Below are 24,509 nucleotides of genomic sequence, written 5' to 3'. Positions count from 1 at the left end.
CATTAAATTTTTATGCTCCAAATGCCTTGACATCTAAATTCAGAAAGAAAAAAAATTAACTGAATTACAAGAAGACATAGACTAATAAAATAATTGTAAGAGATATTAAAATCCCTCTCTCAGTTTTAGATAAATCTAACAGAAAGATAAAAGTGAAAATACACAATTTTAAAAATTGCTGTATGAGAAGAACTGAAAACTTAAGTTGTCTTTTAAATGAAATGGCTATGGAATTTGTGTTTTTATCAGCACCACATGGAACTTTTAGCAAAACTGTCCCTGTATTAAGGCACAGAGATATTGCAAATAAATGTGAAAAGACAGAAATAGTAAACACATCCTTTATGGAACAATAAAAACAGTAATCAATTCAAGGAACACACAAAAAAGACATAGACCCAAATGGAAACTTAACCATGAAATCTTACATAAATATTAGGTTAAAGAACAAACCATGGAAACAATATTAATATAAAAGAAATTGATAATGATGAAACAACATACCAAGATTTCTGGGATGCAGCTGTCCTCAGGGGCAACATTATATCCCTAAAAATACATAAACAAAACAGAAAAGGAGAAGATTAGTGAAGTGAATGTTCATTTTTAAAAATTTGAAAGACAACCAATAAACAAATCTAAAATAAGCACAAAAAGGGCACATTAAAAGTTAGAGAAGAAATAGATACACTAGAAAAAAAATCCATGGGAATAATAAATAAAACTAAAAGCTGTTTTTTTTGAACAGACTAATTAAATTTATAAACCTGATTAAAATGAAGAGGGCAAAAAATCGAATCAATAAGAAAGCTAATGAACAAGGGAAAATAACAGAACTAGAAGAAACTTTTTAAATTTAGGACCTATTATGCACAGTTATATGCTAACAAAACTTTAAAAAATAGAACACCTTCAAAAATATAAAATACTCCAATTAATATAAGATCAAATAGAGATCTTAAATACTCCAATCTTAGAAAAGGAAAGAGAACTAGTGAGGAAGGAACTACAAAAGGAGAAAAAAAAACAAAACTCTGATCCTGATGGATACACAGGAGAATTCTACCAAGCTTAAAAGGACAATTAATACCAACACTATACAAATTATTCTCAAAAACTGAAAAACAAAGTATTCTACCAGACATCTTTTAGAAAACAAATATATTCCCATATCTAAAGCAGGGAAGGATAAAACAAAGAAGGAATCATTAATGAATACAGATTCAAAAATTTTAAATAAAATCTTGTCAGACTATAGCAATTCATTCAAGAAATCATTAATCATGACCAAATTGGTTTCATAATAGGAATTCAAAGATACTTCCACATTAGGAAAATAATGAATATAATTAATCATGTTAAAAACAAAAACATCCTATAACTGCAATTTTGAATCATTCAAATAAAATAACTGCCGTGTCCATACCCAGAATTCCACTACTATTTTTATACCCTAAGGAGGTTGTTGATAAGAAATAACTTCCATATATACCATAACATTTATTGAACAACTTTCAGTGATAGCAAAGAACTGGAAACAAAGTGGGTGCCTAATGATTGGGGAATGGCTAGACAAGTTGTGGTATATGCATGTAATATAATATTACTGCACTGTAAGAAATGACAATTTCAATGATTATAATATAGTGGAGCATGAAAAGATTTACATGATGTAATGCTGAGTGAGCAAAGCCAAGAAAAAAATTTACATAATGACTACAACATTGTAAAAAGAAAGAACTACAAAAAGGTGAATGTTGCAAAATTACAACAAAAAAAAACACAACCCCACAGAAGAGATATGAAAAGAACTTCTCACCTTGTTCTTTTGCAAGGGCACGTTGCATGTATGAGACTTTTTCAATCTATTAATTGGCTTTCCCAATTTTTTTCTCTTCCCTGTTCTTCCCTTTAAAACATGATTTGTTATATGGCATGGCTCTTCTAGGAGGAAGTGGGAAAAGAATACTAGGGAAAATTTTGGTGGTGTCCAAAAAGATAGTAATAAAGAATTATTTTAAAAATAGATTAGAATAACAGGGAAGAACATGCCTTTTAAAACTTTATAGGAGAAGAGTATTTGACTAAAACAGGATTAGGAGGATCACAAAAGAAGACACTTTTGATTATCTAAAATTGAAAATATTTTGCCCTCTAAAAGCAAATACAATTTTAATGAGAAGAAAAATACTCAAATGAGCAAGATGTTCATAGCACATTTATTTTGTAAAAGTCTAATACCAATACATTTATGGAACTTATTCAACTATATAAGAACAAGATCCACTTCTTAAAAAACAAATGGTTAAGGATATGAACAGGCAGTTCTCAAAAGAAGAAAAATCAGCTATCGATAACCATATGAAAAAATGTCCTAGGTCACATGAAGAGAAAACTGAAACAATCCTGAAGTTTCACATCACATGTATCAAGACTGTTCAAAATTACAGAAATAGTAAATGACTTATATTGAAAGTGTGAGAAATGGGGGGAGCAGTTTTGTTTCCACAGAGTTGAAAGTTTCCCTTTCTCCCCCGCCCCACCCCCAGCTTTGCCAGAATGTAAATCAGGTGACTGATTAGAACTAGTTCTAATCAGAGCTGTGATCTAGCAGAGAGCAGGCTTCTGGCTGGGTGAAAGGTTAGAGGTTTATACAAATGCAGGAGGTTGCATCTGGCCAATGAAGAGCCTGGCAGGAGATTCGAATTGGGGATCAATAAAATGACTGGCTTTCATTTGAGTACTTGTACTCTCCTGTACTCTGTTCAGGGGACATACCCATTTATTCAGAACAAATAAATGTAAAATATAATTAAAACATTCCTGGTTTCCCAACAAGTATTATTTATTCCTAGGCAATGCGAGTATATTTATAACAAAAGGTATGTGGGAAAGCAGACACACTAATGCATTTCTGATGAAGCAATGGAATGGTCCAGTCATTCTGGAAAGTTACTCAGAACTCCATCCAAAAAAAAATCAATAAACTGTGATTTATGACTCCTTTACCCAGTGACACCACTCTGAAAAAGTCAAAAGAAAAAGGAAAAGGAGCCATGGGCATAAAAATATTAATGATGGCACTTTTTGTTGTATACTCCTAAAAAAAGGCTGTCTATATTCATTGCCTCTATTTCCTCAGCTCCCATTCACTTCTAAGACTCTGTAACACAGATTTTGACTTCATTTTTCAACTGAATATGCTCTGAACAGGTTTATGTTGAGTGCTCCATCTTGGACCCTCTTCTTTCCACTTTCTCTACATTCTTATTGATCTTATGCACTCTGTGAGAATAATTTTGATGTTCCTACTTAATTCAATCATTGTGATTTATGGGTATTAGTGATTGTCTATAAGTAAGATAAAGAGGATAGAATTAAGTTTGTTAGGTTAAGAATTATGTAAGTTTGAATTAACCCACTATGCATTGATAATAACATCCACGTCTTAATGATCATGCTGCTTTTAAATGATTTATAAGACAGATTTATACTACATAGATTTATAGTTTGTCATTTAGGTCTGTATTAATCTGTGTTAAAGACAGAGATTTAGACTTGTTGTACTACCCCGTCCTCACTCCTATGAATGTTCTCTGAGAGTTGCTGTTTCCAGAAAACCAGAGTTTCCCCATTTTCTATGTTCTTTTGTGTCTGATGTTCATAACATGCTTGTGGAAAGTCCCAGAATCCTGTTGCCTAGTCCCTGACTAAACAGCAGTATTTGGGTGATGACTCCTTTGACCAAATATGGCAGTTCCTTCCTTTAGTCAAATGTGGAAGTTTCTTTCCTTCCTTAACCAAATATGGAGTTTTACTTCCTCCCCTTGACCAATCATGTGGATTTCCCCTTTTAGAATTGACTAATTGAAGAACTGTACCACCCCAATCTATTTTTGGCATTCTCTCATTTGCTATAAAAGAAGCCCCACCCCACCCCCTAGGGAAGAGGGATCCTTGACTGCAAAGGAGAGTCTTGGACCCATCCAATTGCTAATGGACCACCAGTTCCCCTAATAAATTGAAATTCCTTAGAGCCTGCCTCAATATCTTTTTGTTGTGGATTGGAATTTTGGGGTCACAGCTCCCATGGTTTGAACTATCTCCCTGCAGATGACTTCCAGAGTTAAAAGTCTAGCTCTTACCTCTCTGATGAATTCCATTCTCACATGATAGAACCACAGATCTAGATCTAGAGATGAAAAGGAAACTCAAACACTCATTTTTCAGATGAAGAAATAGAACCAGGGTAACTTGTCCAACTGAATGCCCTGTAGTATCTCAAACTCAACATATCCAAAACAAAACTCCTTCTCTTCTACTCATGATTTTCCCTCTTCCTAATTTCCCCATTTTGGATGATAGCTCTAGCATCCTTCTAGTCACAAAGATTCTTTTTTTTTTTACTTTGTTATAGTTTTTTATTGACCTATTGAGAGTATATTCATTGACATCTAGTTTGTAGAGTCTATTCTCTTTCCTTTTTTTGTTAATTTATTTTTAGTTTTCAACATTCACTTCCACCAGATTTCGAGTTCAAAATTTTCTCCCCATCTCTCCCCTCCCCCTACTCCCACAAAAATTCTTTACCTTAAAACTACACTCATCTCTTCCCTATCCCTCACCGCCCCCACCCCTTGCCCTGTGCATTTAAGCCTTGCAGAGATAGAATCAAGAATGTTTCTTCTGACATAAGTCCCAGAAGGAGGATGGGGCCATAAATATTCTTTTTATGTTCTCATTTTCTACCCAAGTCTATGTACTCCCCAGACCTCACCAGCAGAAGCAGTGACCATCAATCAATAAATAAACATTTATTAAGTGCTTACTATGTACAAAGCACTAAGCTAAGCACTAAGGACACAAAAAGAGGCAAAAGACAATCCCTGTTCTCAAAGAGCTTACAATCTAATGGGGGATACAACATGTGAACAAATTTATACAAAATGAGCAATATACAGGATAAAAAGAAAATAATTAAAAGAGGGAAGGTGCTGGAATTAAGAGTAGCATGGGAAACTCTTCCTTAATATTCTTACCAATGCCTTTTTCCTCCTTTCCCTTCCCAGCAGGAAAATTACCTTCTTTTCCAATCATTTCAGGAGGTAATTCATAGCTCCTGTTCCACTCTAAATGCTGAGCCCAATACTCTTTTCCCAATGGATTTAGGCTAGGTCTCCAAAGCCTATTCCCAAAATTTCACAGGGCAGAAATGGTCATTCTCACAACTTTGATGAAGAAGGAGTCATCAAGTACAATCCTTCCAGTAAGATGGAAGACAACTAGACTCTGTTATCTGCCTTGCGACTACCTCCTCTGGCCAATCAGGCCTTACCATCTGTCTTATTGACTCAGCCTTAAGATCCCTAGGCATTGCCACTTGACATACCAATATACCCTAAGGACTCCTGGGCCTTGCCATCCATGCTATAGCTAAATCCTCCTCTATGTGTTGCTTCCCCTAATAAGAATGTGATTCCTATCTTTCAATTTTCTCCTTGTATCTCTGATACTGAGCACACTGTAAGCACTTACTAAACATTTTTCATTCATTCATTCATTCGTTTGTTCCCTCATCTCCACTCATACAGCCACCACTCAACTTCTGCTCCTCATCACTTCTCTCTTAGGTTATTACTATAATCTCTTACTTGGTTTACCTACTCCAAATTTCTTTTCTCTCCAATCCATTCTCCAGATAGAGGCCAAATTAATATTTCTAGAGTATAGATTTGACATTGTTCAATAAGCTCTAATAGGTCTTCTTGCCTCTATTACAAAAGACAAACTCTTCTTTTTGACTTTTAAAGCTCTTCATAGTCTGCCTCCAGGCTACCTTTATAGGCTTATTCTACTTTACTATTCTCTACATCTTCTATATTCCAGACAAACTGGCCTACTTTCTATTCCTTAGATACATTTCATTTCCTGTCTCTGCCTTTGTGGAGGCAGGCTATTCTTGGGAGAAAGCAGTGAGACACACACACAAAGTGCTCCCTTCTCACCTCTATCTCACAATGTCTCTAGTTTCCTTATTACGTGAGATCTACCTGTTTTTCTAGTAGCTTGTACCCTCCTCCACTGGAAATTATTTTGGATATACTCTTCTATGTATCTGTTGTTTTCCCCCAAAAGAGTGTAAGCTCTTTGAAGGTATGGGGCTAATGAATTTTTTTCTTTGTACCCCCAGTATCTAAGCACAGAGCCTAGGACATGAATATAGTTAGTAAGTACCAGTTGGATAAATGAATTTACATAATGAATGAATAATTTACATAATTAAGTATTCATTGATTAAACTGGTCAACTTTGTATATTTCAAAAATACATGAAGTAGCTTGTATACAGACATAATAAAAAGCTGTTCCTTACTTTAAAACTATAGGGGGCTTTTGTGTGTGTGTGTGTGTGTGTGTGCAACTTTCACCTACATTTCTCAAAGCAAATAACATTTTGGGAACAGTTTTTCAGTATTTTTGTACTTCAACATCTAAAAAAGTCAGGAGGGCATTGTGAGGCTAGGGTTCTCATCTAGGGAAACTGCTCTTCTGGAAGGAAGAGGTACTTAATTCATTGTTTAAATGTAAATAATTACTCACTATGACTACAATATATTTCCCCAAAGGGTTTATGCTCTCAAAGAGTACTTCCTTTCCATTTAGATAGCTACTATTCTACTTAAAGTCCTCTTAGATTACCAAATAGCTATCTGGTTTCCTCCTCCCCCTACCCCCTCACCCCATCCGCTAATACACCACTGTCTTCCTAAAATATTCCTTCAAACTATTTACTACCCTGATTAAAGTGACAATGGCTCCTGACTGTAAAGTGCAAAATTTCCCTTTAAGGTATTTTATAATATAGTCCTACTATTCATAGTCAATCTTGTCTCCTACAACTCAATTAAAGACATGCTTATCAAGTGCCTAATATTCACAAGGCATTAGAATAATATGCATGGAGGATACAAAGATAATTAAAACATAAGCTTCCTGAGGATAGAGAACATTGGAAAGAATGGGGCATGTACACTGATAAGTGTAATTCAAGATAGAATGTGACAGGAAGTAGTCTCTCTCACACACACACATACACACAAACATAATGCTCTAGAAATATTTGAAAGGTAAATAAGAAACCTCTGCCCTTGCCACAGTCTATCATCTAGCAAGAGTTACAGAACACTGCTTTAAGATATAAGTAAATAATAAACAAACTGAAATTCTCTGAGCTTTAATTCTTTTTAAAATTGTAAATGTACATATGCATATCATACAGTATAAGAAATGAAAAGAGGGCAATGCAAAATTGAACAATTCTGTTGTTTGTCTACAGAAAAGTTGTGAATCACCGATTTAAAGAATTGAAAAATATTTTCCTAAATAAATCCTTCTTTAGTACTAGATTACTTTTCTGTGTCTCAGTAGTTACTTTTCTCTTTGGTCGTCCAGGTTCTAAAAGAACTTACCTCAGTCTTGACGTCTAGAGTTTCTTCTATTTCAGGCAAAATTTTACAAATGGAATTATCTGTAAATTTTAAAAAAAATGAATCTCAGTATTAGTCTAGGTATTAGTCAGTAAATTAATGAAAATTTATTAAGCTCTCATTGTGTGCCAGGCATTCTGCTAAGTGCAGGATATAATGGAAAGCAAAAAGTCTGTCTTCAAGGAGTACACATTCTAATGGGAGAGAGATTATATACATAGGAGGTATATAACAGTTTAAATGGAAGGTAATCTCAGAGGGAAGACATTAGCAATGTGTATCTATGTGTGTGTGTGGCGGGGGGAACAGAGAGGGGAAAGACTAGGAAAGGTCTTCTGAAGAAGGTAGGATTTAAGCTGAGTCTTTAAGGATGTTAGGAGGAAGAGGTGAAGAGGGAGAGCATTCCAGATAGCCAGTGTAAATGTATGGAGCTGGGAGAGGGAGTGGTGGTATGGGAAACAGTGAAAAAAAACAGCACTCCGGGTAAACATATATAGTCAAACAAGACAAACTCAAACACTGGCTATTTTTTTTTTAAATCTTACTCTGCATCCTGAGTCCATTACCTCTCTATCATGAAGTAGTATATTTTGTCATGAGTCCTCTAGAAACATGATTGGTAATTTCATTTATCACAATTCATACATTTTTGAAAGTTGCTTTGTTGTTGGGGTGGAGCCATGATGGCAGCTGGAAAGCAGGGACTAGCGTGAGCTCCCCTCCAAGTCCCTCCAAAAACCTATAAAAAATGGCTCTGAACCAATTCTAGAACTTCAGAACCTACAAAACAGCAGAGGGAAGCAGGGCTCCAGCCCAGGACATCCTGGACAGTCGCTGGGTGAGGTCTATTGTGCACGGAGCTGGGAGCGGAGCGGGGAGGAGCCCAGCATTGGCTGTTCAGACCAACCAGACCAGGAGCTGGGTGGAGCGGGCCCTAGTGCCCTGAATCAGTGAGCTGTGGCAGTTACCAGACTTCTCAACCCACAAACACCAAAGACAACAGAGAAGGTTAGTGGGAAAAGCTGCAGAGCAGAAAGTGGAAAGAGTTGGAGGTTTGGCCACTGCCCCAGGGGCAGCGGAGGTGGGGCAGCTAAAGGAACTACAGCTGCAGTTGATTCTGGCCCCAGGCCCACCTGGTGGGAGGAATTAAGTGGCAGATCAGAGCAGGAGTGCAGAGCCTGCTGAAAATCTGAGTCCAGTCTGGGTTGGCGGTTCTCGGGGAAGGAGGAGTGCTGGTGTGGCAGAGCTGACTGTAATAGCTCTGAAAACAACAGCGCATCCCCTCACGCTTGGAACACAGTACTCTTTACTCTATAAGCAGTCATACCCTGCTGAAAAACTCAAGGGTCAAGTAAGATGGCTGGGAACATGGCCAGGCAGTGAAAAAACACCCGGATTCAGTCTCAGACTTTGGAATCTTTCTTTGGTGACAAAGAAGACCAAAACATACAGGCAGAAGAAGTCAACAAAGTGCAAGAGCCTACAACAAAAGCCTCCAAGAAAAACATGAATTGGTCTCAGGCCATGGAAGAGCTCAAAAAGGATTTGGAAAACGAAGTTAGAGAAGTAGAGGAAAAATTGGGAAGAGAAATGAGAATGATGTGAGAAAACCATGAAAAACAAGTCAATGACTTGCTAAAGGAGACCCAAAAAAATAGTGAAGAAAACAACACCTTAAAAAATAGACTAACTCAACTGTCAAAAGAGCTCCAAAAAGCCAATGAGGAGAACAATGCCTTGAAAGGCAGAATTACCCAAATGGAAAAGGAGGTCCAAAAAACCACTGAAGAAAATACTCCCTTAAAAATTAGATTGGAGCAAGCGGAAGCTAGTGATTGTTATCACTGTATAAACCACTCTCCTGATTCTGTTCACCTCACTCCATATTAGTACATAGAAGTCTTACCAAGTTTCTCTGAAACCATCCCTTTCATAATATTTCTACACTACAACAGTATTCTATCACATAACCTGTTCAGGAAAAAGAGTACAAAAAGTGAAAACTTCTTCTGATGAACTTTCAAAGTCTTCAGAAATATTCTCTATCCCTCTCTCACCAAGTTGGGGAGGCAGACAAGAGACAGAGATAAGAGGAAATGAAATCCTTTCCCTCAGTCTAGAGGAATTTTGGCATTGTGAACTAATTAGAGACTATGACTTATGAACATTATTAAATTCTACCTGTTAATAAATAGTCTGTATTGAAGTTACATCTTTGGGCCAATTTAGTAACAACAGATTTTAGATTCAAACCCTCCATTTTGCCTCAGGGGTTAACAGGCAGTACAAAATTGAAGACTTTCTGGAGACAGAATTTTTCTGGGGTTTGGGGTCAATTATCATGTATTCAGTGTGTGTATGAAAGTCTAGAATATAACTATTCTTAAATTATAGATGAAGGACAAATAAAATGTCCTTATATGTGCTCATTGTTAACTGTATATATTATAACACAAGAAAATAAAAATAACCTGATCGTGTTCTAAGTTTTGATTTCAGGTATGGTTTGTCTAAAGTGTCATTAAGCCAATAGTCCACCATTCAAGGGGAGTACCACGTGCTGCCCAAAGGGAGTGCAGTCTGAGAATTGCTAAAGGTGGATATCTGTATCTGGGAAAGTTGAGGGTATGACCTTACATAGGCAAAAGGTAGGAGCCCCTTGACTCAATTTCTCCATTGTGCTATTTTCCTTTCTATACAAGAAATTTTCCCACCTGGATAATTCCAAACCTGGCTATGATATCCTGTGAATAATGTGGAACTTTGCTGTGTGATTGGCTGTTAATTATGACTCATGCCTAAAATCAAACAGAGCTAAGAGAAGTTTTCTCCTGTTATAGCTTATGTCAGGTCAGTCTATGTCCTTAAGGGGACAGTCTTGATATCATCAAAACCATGTCCCTCCTTTTTCCTTTCACAGCAAATTCCTATAATCAGAGCAGGTGAACGGTAAAAGTTTTCTTTTTGCAATACTATAACATCTCTGAGTTACTATAATAGGATGTAAGTATGAAGGAACTTACTGTTTTCTATCTGAATTTGTAGTCAATGCCATATTCTAAGCAAATAAGTTATTGAGTTAATGAACTTGCCACCCACTTGTTAATAGTTATATTGTTATGTATAAGATTAGGTCCTTGAAAGGTGTATGGGGTGTTCAGGGAGGATTAGTACCTCTGGTGTGACGGCTGTATGTTTTTCTGAAGTGGACACAGTCATGTGGAGTTCTATGAAGCTGGCATAGGCTTTACAATCAAATCTAATCTAGTCAACAAGCTTGTACGCCTCCCAAAAGTAGCAAACGACAAGCTCATTACAATGTGATTACCACTTACAGGAAAGTACCATGTCATCATTATCATCAGTGCATATGATCCCACCATGATAAACCCTGATGAAGTCACAGAAAAATTTTATAAAGAAGACCTGGAGACCCTTATTATAAATATGCCAAAAGAGGGCAAGCCTGTAATTCTGGGTGAATTTAACAGGACGGTATGCACAAACTGTCAAATATGGCAGGGAGTCCTTGGCAGGAATAGAACCAGAAATAGCAATAGTAATGGTCACTTACTACTAAAGACTTATGTGTCTCATGACCTTCTCATTACCAACAATGATCTTCTGTTTACCTAAATGTAATAAAACTTCATGAATGTACCCTCACAGTAAACACTGGCATCTAATGGACTGTGTCACTGGATGGAGAAGAGACAGACAGGATGTGAGAGTGACAAAGGCAATGTATGGCACAGAGTACTGGAATGATCACAGACTTATCCTCTCCAAGCTAAACATTGATGTTCTATAAAAGTGGTGGCCTCAAGGCATGACAACTACCAGAAGACCTAATGTCAACAGATTAGAGTATTTCTCTGTGTTTGAACAGTTTGTCATTGACTTGGAGAGAAAGCCAAGTCAACACACTGGAGCAAAAAAAGAAATGGGCAGCTTTCAGAGATTTGGTGTATAGCACCAAATTTACTTAGCTGGGCCAGAACACTTGTAAAAATAAGGATTGGTTTGATGAAAATGATGGAGAAATTCAGAAGCTACTAACTGAAAAACAAGAACTCTATAGGGTCTACCAGACCCTATTTGTCTTTTGAAAGGCAGTGCTTAAGTCTATCAAAAGTAAAGTGCAAATGAAGCTTAGAGACATGTAGAATTCTTAGCTCAATAAGAAGACACATGAAGTTCAGTTTTATGCTGAAAATAACAATCCAAAGCATTTTTATAATGCCCTGAAGGCTATTTATGGGCCAAAGATCTTTGGGACATATCAACTACTCAGTGCTGATGGAGCAACACTGAGCAGGGCTAAGGTCATGATCTTAGAGAGATGGGATGAATACTTCCATAGTGTTTTCAATTGATTGTCATTAACCAATGTTGAAACCACTGACTATTTAGCTCATATGGAAGATAATCCCTCTCTAGCTGAACTTCCAATTGAAGAAGTTATTTTCAATGCCATTAGGCTCCTCTTGTGTGGCAAAGCACCAGGTGCTGATTTTATTCCAGCAGAATATACAAAGCAGGGGGTCCACTGCTCCACAGCTGACTGAAATCTTCTGGGTTATATGGCAAGAGGAGGTTATCCCCCAGGAGATCAAGAATGCCTCCATTGTCCATCTATATAAAAGAAAAGGAAAGAGGTTGTCCTGTGACAACCACAGGGTAGGGAGGTCCCTCTCTTAGTCATTGCTAGCATGATTCTTGTCAGATTCCTCCTTAATAGTCTGATCCTTCACCTGGAAGATGGTCATCTACCCAAGAGCTACTGTGACTTCAGAAAGGGCCAAGGAATGGTTGACATGGTATTTCCTGACAACTCCAGGAGAAATGCCAGGAACAGAACAGAGGTTTGTATACAACATTCAGTGATCTGATCAAGGCCTTTGATGTTGTCAATTGAGAGAGCCTGTCGAGGATCCTGGAAAAATTTAGTGGCCTGGAGAAGTTCATTAGTATTGTATGTCAGTTCCATGATGGTGTGCTTGCATAGCCTGCGGATAAGAGACAATGCTCTTGTGCTTTCCCAGGCACAAATGGAGTTAAGGAGGGCTGTGTACTTGCTCTCATGCTTTTTAGCATGATATTTTCCACAATGTTGTCAGATGCCTTCAACAAAGATGAAAATGGCATCAAGGTCAGCTACTGCACCAATGGTACATTGTTTAACTTGCAAAGGCCATAAGCCAAGACTAAAGTGGAGAGAGAGAGTTGGTGTACGAATTTTTGTTCACAGATAACTGTGCACTCAATGCAGCTTGAAGCTTAGACATAACAGAGTATGGATGGATTCTCTGCCACTTGTGCTAATTTTGACCTAATAATTAACACCAAGAAAACAGAGGTTCTCCACCAACCAGCACTATACCATCCATATATGGGAACCATCAATTACAGCAAATGGAGAAATTTTGAATGTTTTTGGTAAGTTCACTTATTTTGGCAGTCTACTTTACAGCAATGTACACATAGATAAAGTTGATATACTCATTGCCTGAGCTAGCTCAGTGTTTGGGAGTGTTTAGGAGGCTCCAAAAGAATGTGTGGGAGAGAAGAGATACTAGAGTACCTACCAAACTGAAAGTCTATAGTCATTGTGCATTGTTGTATGTCTGTGAAACCTGGATAGTTTACCAGCACTATGCCAGAAAACTGAACTGCTTCCATTTGAATTGTCTTAGGAAGATTCTGAAGATCACCTGGAAAGATAAGATACCACACACTGAGGTCCTTTCTGAAGCCAAACTGCCAAGCATTCAAACTCTACTGCAGAGAGCATAACTCTGGTGGGCTGGCCACCTTGTTCAAATGCCAAACATAGGTTTGATGAAAAGACTATTTTATAGGGAACTCACACAAGACAGGCACTTACATGATGGTCAAAATAAGCAAGAAATGGTCATTCTCAAGGTCTGTCAAGAATCAGCTGTGAGACATGGGAGACACTGGCACAAGACTGGCCAACAGGGTGTGCCCCATCAAAGAAGCTGCTAATTGGTAGTAGCTCAAAAGAAATGTGAGTTACAAAAATTTAGACATCTTGGGGGCAGAGCCAAGACTGTGGCTGGAAACCAGGGACTTGCCAAGGGCTCTCCCCTAGGACCCTCCAAACACCCATAAAAAAAGGGTGTGAACAAATTATAGAAATGCAGAACCTATGAAATAGCAGAGGGAAGCAGGGCTCCAGCCCAGGACAGCCTGGATGGTCACTAGGTAAGGTCTATCGTGCACGGAGCTGGGAGCGGAGTGAAGCCTGGCGTGGGCTGTACCTGGACCAACCAGACTGGGAGTCAGGCAGAACAGGCCCTAGTGCCCTGAATCAGTGAGCTGTGGTAGTTACCAGACTTCTCAACCCATAAACACCAAAACCAGAGAAGGTTGGTGGGAAAAGCTGTGGGGACAGAGTGAAAGGAGTTCATGGTTTGGCCACCACCCCAAGGGCAGCGGAGGTGGTGCAGCTACAGAACTGCAGCTGCAGTTGCTTCTGGCCCACCTGGTGGGAGGAATTAAGTGGTGGATCAGAGCAGGAGTGAAGAGTCTGCTTAACACCTGAGTCAGGTCCAGGTTGACAGTTCTTGGGGGAGGAAGAACACTGGTATGACAGAGCTTGCTATGTAGTAGTAGGTCTGCAAACAACAGTGTATCACCTCAAGCTTGGAACAAAGTACTCTCTACTCTACAAGCAGTCATACCCCCACGAAAAACTCAAGGGTCAAGTAGTTGGCTAGGAACATGGCCAGGCAGTGAAAATGCACCCAGCTTCAGACTTTGGAATCTTTCTTTGGTGACAAAGAAGACCAAAGTATACAGCCAAAAGAAGTCAACAAGGTCAATGAAACTACAATAAAAGCCTCCAAGAAAAACATGAACTGGTCTCAGGCCATGGAAGAGCTCAAAAAGGATTTGGAAAAGAAAGTTAGAGAAGTAGAGGAAAAATTGGGAAGAGAAATGAGAAGGATGTGAGAAAACCGTAAAAAACAAGTCAATGAATTGCTAAAAGAGACCCAAAAAAATACTGAAAAAAACACCTTAAAAAAAAGACTAACTCAAATGGCAAAAGAGCTCCAAAAAGCCAATGAGGAGAAGAATGTCTTGAAAGGCAGAATGAGCCAAATGGAAAAGGAGGTCCAAAAGACCACTGAAGAAAATACTACCTTAAAAATTAGTTTGGAGCAAGTGGAAGCTAGTGACTTTATGAGAAATCAAGATATTATAAAACAGAACCAAAGGAATGAAAAAATGGAAGACAATGTGAAATATCTCATTGGAAAAAACCATTGACCTGGAAAATAGATGCAGGAGAGATAATTTAAAAATTATTGGACTACCTAAAAGCCATGATCAAAAAAAGAGCCTAGATGTCATCTTTCAAGAAATCATCAAGGAGAACTGCCCTGATATTCTAGAGACAGAAGGTAAAATAGAAATTGAAAGAATCCACAGATTGCCTCCTCAAAAAGATCCCAAAAAGAAATCTCCTAGGAATATTGTTGCCAAATTCCAGAGCTCCTAGATCAAGGAAAAAAAAAATTCAAGCAGCCAGAAAGAAGCAATTTGAGTATTGTGGAAACACAATCAGAATAATACAAGATCTAGCAGCTTCTACATTAAGTGATCAAAGGGCTTGAAATATGATATTCTGGAGGTCAATGGAGCTAGGATTAAAACCAAGAATCACCTATCCAACAAAACTGAGTATCATGCTCCAAGGCAAAATAAGGACTTTCAATAAAATTGAGGACTTTCAAGCTTTCTCAGTGAAAAGATCAGAGCTGAATAGAAAATTTGACTTTCAAACACAAGAATTAAGAGAAGCATGAAAAGGTAAACAAGAAAGAGAAATCACAAGGGACTTACTAAAGTTGAACTGTTTTGTTTACATTCCTACATGGAAAGATGATGTGCATAATTCATGAGACCTCAGTATTAGTGTAGCTGAAGGGAATATATATATATATATATAGACAGAGGGTACAAGGTTAGTTGAATATGAAAGACGGAGAAAAGGAGAGATAGGATGGGGTAAATTATCTCACATAAAAGTGGCAAGAAAAAGCAGTTCTGTTGGGAGGGAAGAGGGGGCAGATGAGGGGGAATGAGAGAATCTTGCTCTCATCGGATTTGACCTGAGGAGGGAATAACATACACACTCAATTGGGTATCTTACCCCACAGGAAAGGAGGAGGAAGGAGATAAAAAAGGGGGGGGATGATAGCAGGGAGGGCAGATAGGGGGAGGAGGCAATCAAAAACAAATACTTTCAAAAAGGGACAGGGTCAGGGGAGAAAATTGAATAAAGGGGGATAGGATAGGAAGGAGCAAAATATAGTTAGTCTTTCACAACATGAGTATTGTGGAAGGGTTTTACATAGTGATACGCATGTGGCCTATGTGGAATTGCTTGCCTTCTTAGGGAGGGGGATGGGGAGGGAAGAGGGGAGAGAATTTGGAACTCAAAGTTTTAAAAACAGATGTTCAAAAAAAAGTTTTTGCATGCAACTAGGAAATAAGATATACAGGCAATGGGGCATAGAAATTTATCTTGCCCTACAAGAAAGCAAGGGAAAAGGGGATTGGGGGGAGTGGGGTGACAGAAGGGAGGGCTGACTGGGGAACGGGGCAATCAGAATATATGCCATCTTGGAGTGAGGGGGAGGGTAGAAATGGGGAGAAAATTTGTAACTCAAACTCTTGTGAAAATTAATGCTGAAAAGTAAAAATATTAAATAAATAATGATTTGAAAAAAAAAATATGATCAGACATACTGTACACTGACCTCAACATCATGATGTTATTTGGTCCGCTTTGAGCACCAAGGACAAAAAACAATAGGTCTTTGAAGTATCTTATTTTTTCAGAATGATATGGGGACAATAAGAAAAATATGTAAAAGTTTTCTGATTAAATACAATAGTAAATTTTGAGAAAGCAACAGGATAAGACTTTTCTCTAATAACCATGTGCATACATGTACACACACATATACGTATATACACATGCATGTATGTATATATAATTGGTTTCCCACTGTTTCTAATGGGATATACAGGCCTTGAGCATGTTTTAGAAATAAGCCCTCAAAACTGGATTAAGAATTTTACATACAAAATTGCATTAATTGTGAAGGGAGGATTCTGGGAAGATGGCACAGTAGGTAAAAAAATTTCAAGCTCTCAAGATTTTCCTCCACAAAGAGATAATTTTTCCTCTATTTTCTTTGACTCCAGGACATTGAGGGGAGTTGGGCATCTGAGATGGGGAAGATTTAGGGTATTTCCGCTGACTCCTAGGAACACCAGACCCAGCAGTGCTGCAGAGAAGTGGTGAGGATGAGAAAGAACCAGCACACACTTGAACTGAAGAGGATCTGAGGCCAGAGGCACCATCCCCCAAGCCCCAGAACTAGAGGTGATTAAAAAACTGAACTATTACCAAAAAATAACCAGGCAAAGGAGAAAGAATCCAACCATAAAGAGCTATTATGGGAATAGAGAAGACTGGGTTCATCTTCAGAGGAGGATACTGAAGCAAAGGAACCCTCTTCTACCCCAAACAATAATGTCAAGTGGTCACCTGCCTAAAAAGAATACACTGAAGAACTTAAAAAAGACTAAAAATCAAATGAGAGAGATTGAGGAAAAACTAAAAAGAGAAACAAGAATTATCCAAGAAAAACAAGATTATGAAAAGAAAGTTGACCAATTAGAAAAGGAGATCCAGAATCTTAAGGAAGAAAATGACTCCTTGAAAATCAGAATTGGGCAACAGGAAGAAAGCTAAGTTGTAAGAGAGCAAGAAATAAAAAAACAAAATATAAAGAAAGAAAAAATAGAAGAGAATGTGAAACATTACATAAGAAAAACAACTGATCTGGAAAACAGATCAAGAAGAGAAAACATTAAGAACAATTGAACTACCTGAAAGCTATGATCAAAACAAGAATCTTGGGGCATCTAGGTAGCGCAGTGAGTGGAGCACCGGCCCTGGGGTCAGGAGAACCTGAGTTCAAATCTGCCCTCAGACACTTGACACATGTACTAGTTGTGTGACCTTGGGCAAGTCACTTAACCCCAACTGCCCTGCCAAAAAGCAAAAAAAAAAAAAAAAAAAAAAAAGAATCTTGATACAGTAATACAAGAAATAATGTCCTGAAGCATTAGAACAAGAGGGGAAAGTAGAAATAGAAAAAATCCACCAATCACCACCTATGAGGAAAACTCATAGGAATACTATAGTCAAATTATGATACCCCTTGCTCAAGGATAAGATACTAAGAGCAACAAGAAAAAAAAAACTTACAGATGGCAGTACACAATTAGAATCACATAAGACCTAGCAGTGGCAACACTAAAAGATCACAGGTCTTGGAATACTATATATTGAAGAGCAAAAGAACTGGGCTTCCAGCTGAAAATATCATGCCCAGCAAAGCTAAGCATAATTCTCAATGAAAAAAAAAGAGAACATTTAATGAAGTGTCAGAATTTCAGAACTTTGTCCAAAAAAAACCCCCCAAAACCTGAACTCAATAGAATTTGATATACAAGAAAGAGACAAGACAAATATAAGGTACACACCAATGACCAATTACAAGGGACCCCATAAAGATAGACTCTTTACCTTTTTTGTATGTAAAAATGTAAAACCTATGTCTAAGATAGTTAATAGTAATTAGTTAACTTACAAGAAAGATTGGGGCAGACCTAAGTATGATTTGACTTCAAAAAGGAAAACTGTTCAAGAACAGCTAAAAGAGTAATTATCTTATACAAATAAAGTGCAAGAGGAAGAACCAATATGGAGGAATTAGATGGGGGAGAGGGGCTATTAGTTCTGGAAACATACTTTCATCGGGAATGGGTTCAAGAGGGAAAACTACATACACATCTAGAAGAGTATAAAAGTCTTCAAAATTTAGAAAGAAATAAAACTCTAAGGGGATAAGAGGGGGAGAGGACAAAGGAGGGATCTTTAGAGGGGAGGGAATAGTTCAAAAGGGGAGTATGAAAGGGTGTTTGATTTATGGCAAAAGGAGGATAAGGGAGGGATTGTTGTAGTGGGGGAAGGTTAAGTAATAAGAGCAAGACAATCAGTAGAAGAAAAGCAATAGCTCAAAGGGGCATACAAACGGGTGTTTAAATTTATGGGAATGGGAGGATAAGGGAGGGATTGCTGGAGGAGGTATAGGTGAAGTAATAGGAGGGCAAGCTATCGGGTAGAAGTAAAGTAGAGGAGTTAGGAGAGATAGGAAAAAAGACATCCACACAAACACAAAAACAAAGATTGGGGTAGAATCTCTTAGGGAAAGTATATGTTTCTATATGTATGTGTATATATGTATACATGTATGTATATATCCATATTTATATACAAATATATCCACACTTAATTGTAGCCTGAGGAGGGAGGAGGGAGGAAGGGGGAAAAAAGAACAAAGTAAAAAGTGTGCAGCAGAGAACAAAAGAAAACCTACAAGAAAGCAAAGATGGACAGCTTTCAACATAATGCACAGCATTTAATACATAGACTTTCTTGAAATGTAAAGTTATTGCTATGTGTTCTGAATCCTCTCCTACATTCTGCTGTGCATATGACATGTTTTTTTATTCTTATTTTATACTTAAGTTTATAATATGCTTCTTTTTCTTTTCTTATTATGTATTTAAGTTTTAGTATTCGTCTAAAATTAAAAAAGGAAAAAAATAAATAATTGTAAGGAAACTTTAAATCATCATTTTACTATTTTGATGTCTCTGTCTGATAATTTCAAGAGACAAAAGGGCTCATTTTCCAAGTCAGATTCTTCCATTGGCCTGTTGATGGCAGGGATAACAACAGGGTACAGGGTAAGGATATTAGGTAAGTTTAGGTAAGAGTAAGCAGTATGTGAAAACTGAAATTCTCTGAAATTTCAGGTGAATTATGGGTCTCTAATTTGATGTTCTTCTTATAGCTCTATCGTTAATGGAATCAGAATCATAAAGTTTGAGCTGATTTTTAACCACATGAAGTAGTTATTGGAAAACCAACTTTAGGAATTTGTACTGAATTGTACTGAGTCTTGTTACTGGCAGATTTTAGCAGAATTATCTAAGAATCTCTGCAAGTGACCTGGAACCAGAGAGGTAGTAGATATATTAGGAGAAGCCCCCTTCAGAGCTATCTTGAGAATGAGACTTAATCCAGAATGCCCAAAGAAAGATGTTTCCAGGGACCAGACAACTACCTGGGACATGGGCAACACAAGATGAACATGCTGATTAAATGGATGTTGGGGATGGGTTACTAGGTTATAAGGAGATGATGTTATTGTATTGCTTTGGCTTTTTGATTCTTGGTGTTTATGTTTATTGAGTTTTCTTGGTTACCTTGGTGATATGTAAATCTCCTCTTTTAAATCAGTACATGGTGAGCCCTCTAAGTAGTTGGATCTGTAACTTGATTTAATTTACCTATAGTGTCTATTTAACAAGGTTTGTCTCCTTAGGAGATTATGACTCTGCTTGTACTCTTTGTGCCTCTCCCCTGATCCCTTTAATGCCCCTCAAGATAGACTACTATTTTATCCAGAAATCCCTGTAATGGCAAGCAAAGTGGGTCTTTTTGTTATCTTTTGTTTTGGAATGCTACTCAGCAATTAAGTGCCTTTGACTGAGTCTTGCCTTTGTTTATAGGAAGGCCCACACTCTTTTGCTAATTAGGTCAGGAGAGGTGTGAAGCCCTTGAGAGGGTGTGAAGGTCTCTGACCCTGAAGAAGTGTATAAATACTCTGAGGTTAGCATTTTGTTTGGGGTTCCCTCACTAGAAGAGTGTCATGTGATTTGACCAGATGAGACTCTGGGTAGCCATTAAGGCACCCTGGCTTTGAAAAACCCAGATGCTGGTGCTTCTCTTTCTGGTTACTATGTATGTAATGTCTTGGTCAGACAGCTAGAAGCCTGTCTGTTGATTTGTGTTACTGTGTTCTGTTTATGTAATTTCTGCTTATAATTTCTGTTTGTGTTTTCTCTGAAGTTCAGGGTGCTGACTTTTTCCCCTGAACTAAGTGAATGATATATGTATGTTTAATTAAAGTAAGATTGCTAACCCCTTAAAGTTGCTTTCCTCAGAAAAGCAGATCAAAGAACGTGTGCTAGCAGCCCTCCTGTGTGCTGGTGTTATTGGCCTTACACAGCCACAGTGGTGGCAAGTAGCATTGTTATTACCATCCCTAACAGATAAAAACATTTAAATAAGTGATCCTGGGGGTTGAGAATCCCAGGATCAAAGGGGAAAACATTACATTGAAAATTGCATTATTGACTCCATTTTGCCTTTATCTACCATTTTGTGAAGCTAAGTTTTAGTTGCTTGTAAATCACTTGATTTTGGAGAAGCCACTCCCTCTCCCAATGGTCACCTAACTTAGGGAATGTCACAAATTTACCCCTCTCCCTCACTCACTGACTCCCAATCCTCTCCAGCAATGAGAAACCAGTTGTCTCAACCCCATAACCTGTTTTTCCTGTTCTTCACGCTCTCCAAATTGTACATTAACTGGGTAGAAAACAATGGTCAATGTCTTTGGCTACCAACACCCTGGGACCCAATTTGTTTCTGCAACCACACATATTGCTGAATAAATAGTTGTCTGGATAGAACTACTTAGTACTTTTATTCCACTGCAACACTTATGTTATTGTACACGAAAGTTACCTAAAATTGCTGATAGATTTGAAAATTGCTGCATATTTTCTATAGCCACTGCTCTGCTGGTATCCAGAAAAGTAGAATTCTTCAATTTGAGATAGTCTTCAGTAGTAGAATGATGAATATCTAAACAGAGAAAAAAAGGAAAAAAACGCTGCAGAGAATTCTAAACTCACGATATAAATTCTTCCCCACATTCTTTGATATTCTTATTTCCTACCCTCTCCTGCAACTACCAAGATTCTATCCCAGAGCAAGATGTTTATGTAATAGAGTGCCCTTGACAAATGCAACTGAAGAGGCTATGTGTGTGTGCAGGCAGAGAGTCGGGGGTTGCAGGCCATACTACCCTCACTGGTTTATATACCAGCTCTCACTAAAGAAAAAAAATCCCCAAATTTTTCTTAGGTCCTACAAGTTGTTCTCGAATCATTTTAGCTTCAGGTTTACAGTTAGGTAAACAAACAGTTTAAACAAATGAGTACATCAGCCTTCAAGTACTGAAATCTTTGAGAAAGAAGGGGGAATGACCTGGAGGATGGGCACCAGGATGTGGACAGGGTAAAAGATTTAGACAGAGTGAACCTCAAAGGAGACATTCACTTTAGATTCTGGAAGTGGCAAGGGGAGCTGATTATTCTGACTCCCTTTCCAGGATAAGTGTGTTGGGGATTATAGATCACAATATTATTATATTATAGATTCAAAGCTGTAATAGTATGAGATGATCATGGCCCTGGCTTATAAAATGGAGGTAATTGTGTTATATATGTAATGGAGGACTTTCCAGTGAGAGTCTAAACCTGGGATCATGTGCACAGGACTCATAGAGGGGTTTGTCTTTCCTCCTAAAATGGTACTTCCAAATTCTCCTTTTCTGTTTAGGGATCTGCCATCTTCTCAGTCCCAACCCCCATAATCCAAGCAGTTGCTGTGTTTTATTGAATCTACATTAACAATATGCCTTATCTCTAACTTTCTCTTCCCATTCACACAGTCACTTCTCTAATAAAAGCCCTCACTACCTCTCATCTTTATTACTGTATTTCTAATTGGTTGACCTGCCTTCAATTTCTACCCTCCCCAATCTATCCTCTACAAAAAGGCAAAAATAAGCTTAAGGCATAGGTCTGACTATGTCATACTCATGTCCAAAAGCCTTCAATAACTCCTTGCTGCCTCTAGTATAAACGATTAACTCGTTAGCATGGCATTAACACTCTCCACAATTTATCTCACATCATTTGCCTTGGTACACTAAGAACCTGACATTCCCTCTCTTATCTTGATGCCTTTGCAAGGATAGTCTCCCATGCTTAGCATGGCCTCCCACCTCATTTCTAACTCTTAGAAACCTTATCTTCCTCCAAGCCTAAATTTTGGTGTTATCTTTTTGGTGAAGCCTTCTCAGAGTTTTAAATGCCCTCTCCCTTTAGAAATTACCTTATGTTTACTTCTCTGTATATTCTCACAATATTTTACAGTAGCGTATGAGATCTTTTAGGGCAAGGATTGTTTCCAATTTTCCCTGGATGCTCTGGTCTAACACAGAGCCTTCTATATAGCACATGCTTAATACAGTTTGCTGAACTGAAAAGATGGAGATAAGAAGGAAGAGGTCCTATGCTGAAGTGGGTCTATTGTTTCTACCTGACACTCTGGAAAAGCAATAACTATTCTTTTAGGTGGCACAACAGATAGAGCACTGGGTTTGAAATCAGGAAGACGACTCATCTTCATGAATTCAAATCCAGCCTTAGACACTTATGAACTGTGTGAACCTGGCCAAGTCACTTACACCTGTTTGTCTCAGCTCTTCATGTGTAAAATGAAATGGCAAACCACTCTAGTATCTTTGCCAGGACAATCCCAAATGGGTCACAAAGAGCCAGATGTAACTGAAATGACTGAAAAACAATATCCTTTTAGTATTAAGTGGCCCTAAATCAAACGTTAAGTTCTTTAAACTTAATGAATAGTAAATAGCATTCCATAAAAAAGCGCAGCCTATACTTTCATTGATTAGTACTCACTTCAAAATAATCTTTTCTCTTTAGTGGTAGCAAATTTTCAAATGAGAGAAGGGAACTTCTCTACAGCCAAGACACCTCCAACTCTCTCTTGTTTCTTTTAGGTCTAGATAGCCCACACCCCTGTATGGCCACCACGATGACATGGCCAAATGCAGATGGTAAAGAAGAAACACTCCCACTCCAACAAAAGGAGAGACAGACAGACAGACACTATGATAACTTCTCTAATATAAAAAATAGGCAAAAAAAAACTTTCTTACCTAAAAATTCTCCTCCCCTGAATACTTCAGGTGATAGAAAACTACTTAAACTATCTTCAAGGCTGGTGGTTTCCATACAAAAATTCATATCAGAAGATCTCAAAAGGGAGGAAAAAATATCACTCGACAAAGTTACACCTGTAAAGAAGATAAAATGTGTCATGTAAAAGGAAACACATATAGGCTCAAAGACCTAAGAATATGTTATAGGTAGCCATATTTACAAGGATAGGCATGCACTGAACACAGGCCAAGTGCGCTGGCACACAATGGGAGAACATTCCCATTAGTTCTTCCTTTTCTCTTCAAGGCAAAAGCCAAAGAGAATGTTCCTTGAGAGTATGTAATCCAGCATAACACATGCATGAAGATGTTTACAAATGAGAATAGATTTAGAGTGACACAGGAGAAATTGGATAGGCAATTATGAGCTGAGGGGTTATTTCAGAGTTCAGGATCATGAAGGTGACATAGTTATGTGTGACTGTGAAAGCTAAGGTTTAATCTCTGCTATTGGTGGCTGAGATATAGGCCGAAGGAATTGAGCAGGTGGCACAGAAAGGCCAAGGAGTATATTTTGAAGCCAGTAGATTATAGTAGAAGTTATGTATTCATCAAGTAAAAGGGCTCACTATTATGAGATCTAATTTGCAAATGTATTAAGAGATTTGCAAAACTGTAGCACTTGTCACAGAGTACTAAAATAATTCATGATAATTTGCATTCGTCATCTTTTAGAAACATGCAAACAAATTAGTCAGTATTACCAATGGCATTTTACTAATCAGAATGCAAATGCAAGTGAGATAAGCTACTATTTCAGAATGATACAGGAATGCTCTTTTCTTCCTAGCTCCTGATGGGAACTCTAGAAATTAAAATACTTTTAGGAAATAAGCACAAAAGTGGTTGTTTATTGATTAGGTAATGGCTGAACAAAATGTGATACAAATATATACGGAATATGATTATGCCACAAGAAATATGAAAAGTTCAGAAACTTGGGAAGACTTGGATAAAGTGAC

General features: G+C 37.8%; 1 protein-coding gene across 1 annotated transcript in view; it reads right to left on the bottom strand.

Moving 5' to 3' along the window:
- MEIKIN (meiotic kinetochore factor) overlaps positions 1-24,509 on the bottom strand; it is a 128,435-nt gene that overhangs the window by 87,951 nt on the left and 15,975 nt on the right. The window contains exons 5-7 of the mRNA XM_036748441.1: positions 23,485-23,622; positions 21,198-21,317; positions 7,469-7,527 (exon numbers count right to left, since the gene is read on the bottom strand). Of these exons, the coding sequence (XP_036604336.1) occupies positions 7,469-7,527; positions 21,198-21,317; positions 23,485-23,622 (317 nt within the window). The remainder of the gene's footprint in view (positions 1-7,468; positions 7,528-21,197; positions 21,318-23,484; positions 23,623-24,509) is intronic.

This window comes from Trichosurus vulpecula, chromosome 3, assembly GCF_011100635.1.
Source record: "Trichosurus vulpecula isolate mTriVul1 chromosome 3, mTriVul1.pri, whole genome shotgun sequence".
Taxonomy (NCBI): Eukaryota; Metazoa; Chordata; class Mammalia; order Diprotodontia; family Phalangeridae; genus Trichosurus; species Trichosurus vulpecula.
Note: the sequence above shows the minus strand (reverse complement) of the source record. Positions and strands in the feature narration are given on the sequence as shown.